This window comes from Medicago truncatula, chromosome 4 (genome assembly GCF_003473485.1).
Source record: "Medicago truncatula cultivar Jemalong A17 chromosome 4, MtrunA17r5.0-ANR, whole genome shotgun sequence".
Taxonomy (NCBI): Eukaryota; Viridiplantae; Streptophyta; class Magnoliopsida; order Fabales; family Fabaceae; genus Medicago; species Medicago truncatula.
This window is the reverse complement of record NC_053045.1, coordinates 55,872,667-55,881,941: the sequence shown is the minus strand read 5'-3', so window position 1 is coordinate 55,881,941 and position 9,275 is coordinate 55,872,667. Positions and strand designations below refer to the sequence as shown.

The 9,275-nt window shown below is 35.9% G+C and overlaps 1 protein-coding gene across 1 annotated transcript; it reads left to right on the top strand.

Annotated features, from left to right (window-relative positions):
• Positions 1-1,846: 1,846 nt before the first annotated feature.
• Positions 1,847-8,595, top strand: LOC11446673 (probable sucrose-phosphate synthase). Its single transcript, XM_003609383.4, has 13 exons — positions 1,847-2,227; positions 2,310-2,399; positions 2,485-2,729; positions 2,898-2,961; positions 3,140-3,838; positions 4,482-4,598; positions 4,761-4,892; positions 5,012-5,188; positions 6,262-6,315; positions 6,403-6,465; positions 6,553-7,500; positions 7,661-7,788; positions 8,078-8,595. Exons 1-13 carry the CDS (start codon positions 2,048-2,050, stop codon positions 8,355-8,357), a joined length of 3,177 nt encoding a protein of 1,058 aa, XP_003609431.1. The 5' UTR covers positions 1,847-2,047; the 3' UTR covers positions 8,358-8,595.
• Positions 8,596-9,275: the final 680 nt, after the last annotated feature.

The window sequence follows — 9,275 nt, the reverse complement described above, 5'->3', positions numbered from 1 at the left end:
ATTCCTGGGAAAGCAAATATTCCCTAACTGTTTGTTCTTTAATCGACCTTACGAACTAATGTTGGTTTAGTTGGGAAAGATTTTCGGTATCTCAATTTTTCAAATAAACATATGCTTCATTTATGAGAGAGAAGAAAGATACATTAAATTTAAAGAGTTTTGAACATCCACCAAATATGAGGTTAATTTCCTCTTCACTTCTTATAAAAATGAAAGACTCTATTTATTTAAGAAGATATTGATGATATCTTAATATGTTTTCTCTTTGATGAATGAAGAGTATCGTTGATGGTTATATCTTAAGAATATTCTTTGGATCTTGAGGAAATTTCTATTGATCAATTAAACTTTTTTATTATAAGAATTATTTAATATTTTCATTTTAAAATTTTATATAATATAATTTAGTATTAATATTTTCACATCTGAGTATAGTAAAAAATAAATGCATTCTTGGTAAACATGAAGGAGATGTTAGACCCTTAAAAAATGAAAGAGATGTTGAAATAATTCTATCAATTATTAAGAAAATAATATTTTATCAAATAATACATCTTAAATTTGTGATTTTTTTTATAATTAGGACAAAAAACTTAATATTTTGTACTTTGTTATTGGGTAATTTGGGAAAACTTATTATGGAGTGTAAAATCCCTTTGTATTGAAAATCTGAATAACCAAAATATCAGGTGGAAAATCAACATTAGCAAATTTATCCACGCAGTGCTACCATTCTTATAATTATGAGAAATACGAAAGTTCATTTGTCGAGCAAAGTACATGTAATTCAAACATTTAGTCCTCAATTTTCATGGCACAATACTTGGATTGGTAAAAGATTCAACAATCATCAAAGAATTACACTCAATTCAAAGGTGGAATCAACCTTTGGATTGAGAAATTTCAATTGCATGCATAACAACATAAAGCTCAACCTGAAAAGATGTATAAATCTTCAAATTGTCTGCAAAACAACAACAATAACACCACTGAAATCGTTTAAAATAACATCAATGACTCATAAATTAGGATTACCTCTGGAAACACCATTTGTATTACACTTAATCTAATCACAAAGAGGTTTCCTCCAATCAATTTGAATAATACCAAGGGCTTCGGAAGCATGACAATCAATCGAGAAGTACTTTAAAATAGTAAATTATTGCATAAAAGAGAATTGTATATCATTTGTTGGAAGTAATTGGATCTCAACGAATCAAATTACTCAAATAACATAAATAATAATCAAATAAAGGGCAACAATGCTCACATAATAATCTAATTAAGTCGGTTTTGTGGGGTTGTGTTAGACTCAACCACCAACTTTAGATTTAATTAATCAATTTGTAAACAATATTACTTTTTCTGATTCAAAAAAACTAATATCAATGAATGAAATAGTCAATCCTAACATCCAAAACAGAGCGTACCGACTTTTATAATCGAGCATCAAAAGAGCAACTAAAGAACAAATGCTCTCTAAAGTTTCATAGTCCGACAACCAAACTGATTTTTAACTTTTATGAAATTACCAAATGTATATTATTTTCCATTATTATAACATTCCTCTGTGCATATACATTAACTTAGTATGACAAGATATCAAAGGCCAATTTATTCGGAAAAATAATAATTTAAATACAAAGAAAATATTTGATGATATGAAAAGATATTAAAAAAAGGACTTGAACTTTTTTAACTTGAGAAAGTTTGCTAACCACAACAAAACAATCCTGGTTGACAAGCGTCAAGAGGTGATGAAATCCTCGTAAGTCCAATGGAATGTGATGACTTGTCTTGGGATCGATAAATAAATAATAAAATAATAAATGATTTAACCGCTTAAAGGCCAGACGCTCCCGCATACATAGTTCTCTGTCACTCCCATAGTCCATTTTCTTAGAACGAATATTCTCTCTCAATTTTTTCCTTTTCTTTTTAATTAAATTCATCTTCATAATCATCATCTTCTACTTGAAGTCTCTTTTCGTCTTTAAAATCGCGTTTTGAAGAAGTTGTTTTTGAAAACAGCTTAAGAAAAAGAAAGATGGCTGGAAATGATTGGTTAAACAGCTACCTAGAAGCGATTCTTGACGTTGGTCCTGGTCTTGACGATGCTAAATCCTCTCTTCTTCTTAGAGAGAGAGGTAGGTTCAGTCCTACTCGTTACTTTGTTGAAGAAGTTATTGGTTTTGATGAAACCGATCTCTATCGTTCTTGGGTTCGGGTATGTACTTTTCACTTTTCACTCTTTCTTTCAATTCAACTTATTTTCATCAATTTAACTCAATTTGATTTGTTGTTACTAGGCTTCTTCATCGAGAAGTCCTCAAGAGAGGAACACTAGATTGGAAAACATGTGTTGGAGAATTTGGAACCTTGCTCGTCAGAAGAAGCAGGTTCAGTTTCTTCATTTTTTTTTTGTTTGAATTTTGGTGTTGTTGTTGTTGTTGTTGATGATTGTCATGTGTTGGATTTGGTTAGCTTGAGAGTGAGGCGGTGCAGAGAGTGACGAAAAGGAGGTTGGAACGTGAAAGAGGGAGAAGAGAAGCTACTGCTGATATGTCTGAGGATTTATCTGAAGGTGAGAGAGGAGATCCGGTGAGTGATGTTTCTGCTCATGGTGGTGAATCTACGAAAGCTAGATTGCCGCGAATCAGTTCTGCTGATGCTATGGAAACTTGGGCTATTAATCATAAAGGCAAGAAGCTCTACATTGTTCTCATAAGGTAAATTCAATGCGAAAGTGGATCAAATTATGTTGATGAATGATTGATGTTATTGTAATTGGTTAATATGTTTTATTTTATTTTATTTTATTGTGTGGATCTCTGTTTTATCTCTAGTGTGTGATTTTGTTTTGTTATTCTTAAATTTAATAAGGTGTTTACGTGCAGTATTCACGGCCTCATACGTGGCGAGAATATGGAGCTGGGGCGTGATTCTGATACGGGTGGTCAGGTAGTACTTTTGTTCAACTGTATATTGTTTTTCTTTTCCATGTTAAGAATCTGTTAAATTTTGTCGTTTTCTGATTGCGCGATACGGTACTGGCTGTACTCTTAAATATGCTGATATCTAGCTGATTGTGTGGGGGAGCTGATTTTTTTTGTCTGTTTTTGTTTTTTGTGCTGAGTAGGTTAAGTATGTTGTGGAGCTTGCGCGAGCCTTGGGATCAATGCCGGGAGTTTATCGGGTTGATTTGCTAACTAGGCAAGTCGCATCGCCAGATGTAGATTGGAGTTATGGGGAACCAACGGAAATGTTGGCTCCTAGAAACACGGATGAATTTGGAGATGACATGGGAGAGAGCAGTGGTGCTTACATCATTCGTATTCCATTTGGTCCGAGAAATAAATATATTCCAAAAGAAGAACTCTGGCCTTACATTCCTGAATTTGTTGATGGAGCGATTGGCCACATTATACAGATGTCGAAGGCTCTTGGGGAGCAAATTGGTAGTGGGCATGCTGTCTGGCCGGTTGCCATTCACGGCCATTATGCAGATGCAGGTGACTCTGCTGCTCTTCTCTCCGGTGCTTTAAATGTACCGATGGTTTTTACTGGCCACTCACTTGGTCGAGATAAGTTGGAACAACTTTTAAAGCAAGGCCGATTATCAAGGGATGAAATAAATACAACTTACAAGATCATGCGTAGGATAGAAGGTGAAGAATTAGCCCTTGATGGTTCTGAAATAGTCATAACAAGCACCAAACAGGAAGTAGAAGAACAATGGCGCCTGTATGATGGTTTTGATCCAGTATTGGAGCGTAAAATACGAGCAAGGATCAGGCGTAATGTGAGCTGTTACGGTAGATACATGCCTCGCGTGGCGGTAAGTACTGGATAACAATTCACAATTGAACTTCCTAACAACACCTTAACAACCTTTTGTTGCGGACCAAATTAGGTAGTCTTGATTTTGAATTAAAGTCATTTACAGCTCGCTAGAGGTAAAATATCATTTTGATATTGATACACATCTGCAATTTGCATTCAGCAATAGTAAGTTCATTTTTCTCTTTTGATGACTGGTTTGCGTCCCTTTTTATCCTGGCACTTGAAGAAAAATGTCTCGCTGCTTAGTTTTTACTTGATAGGGTTGTCCATGAGCAAATTATCTATTTTTCAGTTATAATTGTCGTTTTATTTTATTTTTTTAACTTGGGGTGAGACCTGGAGTTTTGTTTTTAAACACCGTTATGGCTTTTAGTTTGTTCAGGAACGGAATAGCTTTATTTTGCGTGCATGAAAACAAATTTGATCACGAATAATATGTAGGTTTTTTTTTTTTTTTTTTAATGCATTGGGTTAGAAAGATCATTGACATTCCTCATAGTCTGCCTGGTATATACTGATAAGTGATAACAGCAGTTATCGTTGAGTCCTGTTCCATTCCAGACACTATTGTTTTAGTAAATACTTGGTTGCAAGTTATGTAAAGTTAGATCTTAGTATAACATCAACACCTCTTGCAGGTAATTCCACCGGGTATGGAGTTCCATCATATCGTTCCACTAGACGGTGATATAGAAACTGAACCTGAAGGGATTTTGGATCATCCTGCCCCCCAAGATCCACCTATTTGGTCTGAGGTTAGGAATATGCTTTCTGCATTTCTTTCAATGTTTCCTGGTTAACTTGCCAGTTCAATGCTTTTGTTTTATAATTTATTGCACGTGACTTGACTAGCAAGTTTCATTTGTAAATCCAACGCAAAAAGAAATTAACGCCAATTTAAACTTTGTGATTACCAGATAATGCGGTTCTTTACAAACCCTCGCAAGCCTGTGATACTTGCTCTTGCCAGACCAGATCCTAAGAAGAACATCACAACTTTGGTGAAAGCATTTGGAGAATGCCGTCCTCTTAGAGAGCTTGCTAACCTTGTATGAAACTGTGAATGATCATTCTGCACTTCTTTAGGATCACACTGTTCTTGATTTTTAGGTCATCTGACTTGTGTTTATTGACTGATCAATTGTATATCACTCTTTGGGCTTTTCAGACATTAATTATGGGTAACCGAGATGGAATTGATGAAATGTCAAGCACAAGTTCTTCTGTTCTTCTCTCAGTACTCAAGTTGATTGATAAGTATGACCTGTATGGGCAAGTGGCATATCCTAAACACCACAAACAATCTGATGTTCCTGAAATATATCGTCTAGCAGCGAAGACAAAGGTAACTTTATCCATTTGGCTGGACTAGAAAATTGATATAACTGTCTACTTCTTTTAAGCAAAAATGTTAAATTGTGAATTTTATTTATAATTGGACCAACAGTGTAAAGATTTGTTTTCCCTCCGTTCTTGCATACTGTTTCAGCAAACTCGCTGTTACTTGTTTATCCCTCTAGTTGAGCGAGTTTATCAATACACTATATTAGGGTGATTTTTGTAGTAGATCTTGAGTTCTTGAATAATTTTTTTTTATTTTTTAATTGTGATATTCTGTTGTCGTTTGAACAATTTAGTTCTTTCATGCTACATTATTAATAAAAGTTTACTTTCATAATGACATACCTGTACTTTAGTTTTTTTTTTCTTTCTGTCAAATACTTCAGTTTTTGTTTAAAAATGTCGTATCCGTACCCATACATGGTACTATGCATCCTACATGAAAGCCGTCCCTGCCGCATCTTCAGTTCATAGATAGTCACTGTGTCTTTTGTAAATACATGATGTGTATACATTTCGATATATTCGTCTTCTATAATACACCCTCTTGCATTCATTTACTGTGATACAACAATCTGGTGTGGATACCCTCCACTTGGTAGGCAGTGACATATCCAGGACCCAAGGCTAGCAGGTGTAATTATTGAACAAATTATTACACACACACACACACACACACACACACACACTCCAACGATCCACACTAATGTCATCTTGGGGAATATTTTCAATTTAAATTTCTATTCAAATACAAATCCTGCACCGCGCTTGTGTATTGCTTTCTGCCAAGATGCAACTTTGAATCTGCACTTGCTGAAGTTGAACAGTGTTTCCTGAGAGAAGAGAGAGCTGGTGCAGTAGGATATAATTTTAGAGTGGTCAAATTAAAAAAATATAGAAAATTGGTGCAAATTTCAAAAGACTAGCGGGTGCAAGTGCTGACCCTTAGAGTGAATGTGGGTCTGCCTCTGTTTGTGGGTGTCGATCTATATTACTTTCTTCATGTCTTGTTTAATTCTCTTACCCATGCAACTATGTTTTCATTTTACATTTCATTCAGATCCGATATCTGTGCAGGGTGTCTTTGTCAATCCTGCTATCATTGAGCCGTTTGGCCTTACCTTAATTGAGGTGATCTTCTAAATCTTGTATTAATAATTATTATTAGTTGAATTCTTTTTGGAGTTGTAAACACTAACTTGTGTCTTTCTTGAACAGGCAGCTGCTTATGGGTTGCCAATGGTTGCTACTAAAAATGGTGGTCCTGTTGATATTCATCGGGTATGATTTCTGATTACAGGTTATGTTATGCATTGATTTGTTAAAGTTCCCATGGAAACTTGCATGATTGATTGGTTACTAGTACAGGTACTTGACAATGGTCTGCTGGTAGATCCCCATGATCAGCAGTCTATTGCAGATGCTCTTTTGAAGCTTGTTAGCAACAAGCAACTGTGGGCAAAATGTAGACTGAATGGGTTGAAGAATATTCATTTATTTTCATGGCCGGAGCACTGCAAGACTTACCTGTCTAAAATAGCCACTTGCAAGCCAAGGCATCCTCAATGGCAGCGAAGTGAGGATGGAGGTGAAAGTTCAGAATCAGAAGAATCACCTGGTGATTCACTGAGAGATATACATGACTTATCTCTTAACCTGAAATTTTCAATGGACGGAGAGAGAAGTGGGGATAGTGGAAATGATAATTCTTTGGATCCCGATGGAAATGCAACAGATAGAAGTGCAAAATTAGAGAATGCTGTTTTATCTTGGTCAAAGGGCATTTCTAAGGACGTACGCAAGGGTGGGACTGCTGAAAAATCCGGTCAAAATTCAAATGCTGGTAAATTTCCGCCATTGAGGAGTAGAAATCGACTATTTGTGATTGCAGTGGATTGTGATACTACTTCAGGTCTTCTTGAAATGATTAAAGTAATCTTCAAGGCTGCTGGTGCGGAGAGGGCTGATGGATCTGTAGGGTTCATCCTGTCAACCTCAATGACAATATCTGAAATACAGTCATTTCTTATCTCAGGCGGCTTGAGTCCCAATGATTTTGATGCTTATATTTGCAACAGCGGCAGTGATCTCTACTATCCATCCCTCAATTCTGAAGATCGCCTATTTGTGGGTGACTTGTATTTCCACTCTCACATTGAATACCGTTGGGGTGGAGAAGGGTTAAGAAAGACTTTAGTACGCTGGGCAGCTTCGACCACTGATAAGAAGGGTGAGAGCAACGAGCAAATTGTGAGTCCTGTTGAACAGCTTTCTACTGACTACTGTTATGCTTTCAAAGTGCGAAAGCCAGGAATGGTAATTTTTCTTCACAGTTTCATGATTTGGTATAAATTATTATTAGTCATTACTCATTATGATTAGAAGTGGAATTTTTTGTGAAGTTTTTTTTTTTTTTTTTTAATCCTAGATTCACTTTAGAGCTTTATTGTTTTGTTGTCCAATATAATTATTACAGGCTCCCCCTCTGAAGGAGCTTCGTAAGTTGATGAGGATCCAAGCTCTGCGTTGCCATCCTATATATTGTCAGAATGGAACAAGACTGAATGTTATTCCTGTTCTGGCATCTCGTTCCCAAGCCCTCAGGTATTGTTGAATCACCATTCCAAAATTTCTGTTATCCCAAAAGTTTGAAACTTGTATATACTGACGCCTCCTTTACTCTTTTCCATGGGATGGAGGGGTGAGGATATAGGTGGCCAATTGCTACACATTTTTCTAGCATTCTAGGATGAGTTTATGCAGTGCTAATTTATCAGCCATGCTCTTGCACATAGCTGTTTCTTACCTCTAGCATGATTTCCTCTATTTGGCTGTTGTTACTGTTCTCAAGTTTACTGCGACATCTTAATGACTTTATGTGTTTTTCCTTCAGATACCTATATGTTCGATGGGGTTTTGAATTGTCAAAGATGGTGGTGTTTGTTGGAGAATGTGGGGACACCGATTATGAAGGACTGGTTGGCGGCCTACACAAAAGTGTGATATTGAAGGGAGTCGGAAGCAGTGCAATCAGTCAACTCCATAATAACAGAAACTATCCTCTCTCAGATGTTATGCCAATGGACAGCCCTAACATTGCTGAGGCAACTGAGGGGAGTAGCAGTGCTGATATTCAGGCTTTGTTGGAAAAAGTAGGATACCTCAAGGGATGAAAGTTATCTGTCTCTGCATGTCTTCTGTGAAGCACTGAAACCTACTTCTGATAACCTGACATTTATCCACATTGTTCATAAATCTATCTTCCTCCCCTCTTGTTACTTCTATAATAATCATTCTCTTCATCACAATCTTGCCCCTTGAAGCATATTTCGTCTTGTTTCTCTTATCTGCCTGTTGTTTTTGTATCTACATATTACAGTTTCAATAAAAGGCCAGTTCTCATTTCATTTATGACTGCATGCTTTGTTTCTCTTTGTCGTTGGAAGCCAAACTTCCTCTCGTACTCGAAATACTCTCTGTTTCCCTTTTCCATTTTCAGTTATACCTATGCACACAGATCATCTACGATTATAAATAAATGAAGTTGAAAATCAACAACGACAACCCAAGATTCCAGAGCCAAGAATATAGGAGATTTGGTTCAGGTAAATAATGATCAGCGTGCTAGAGCTTTATGAATCATAAAGAAACCAGAGTACATGAACCAGGTATCTTGATCAGAGTGCTCGAGCAAGGTATTTTGCCTTCGATGATATGTGCATCTTTTTATTTTCATTTGATGTTAGAGTCTACTTTGACATCATCAATCGTTTTCACTGTTTGTTGTTTTGAGTTACTCGTTGAGTTTTCAGATGTATGATTTGATAGCACAGCTGTAAGTGATCTCTGATTCGTTTAAAAAAAAGTTTGATCTCTTATTAGATTAAAATGAACCTAAGCAATAATCCTAAATAGACACTTTTCAAAAAATAGATTTTTATTTGTAAAAATGAACCAGACAGGGATAAAATGAAAAAAATATAACAAATATTAGAAATAACATAATCTAAGTTTGAATGTGGACTAAAGTAAATATTAATATCTCGGCTAGTCCTTTTCATCCTACGTGATGAGCCAACTTTTCTCTCTCT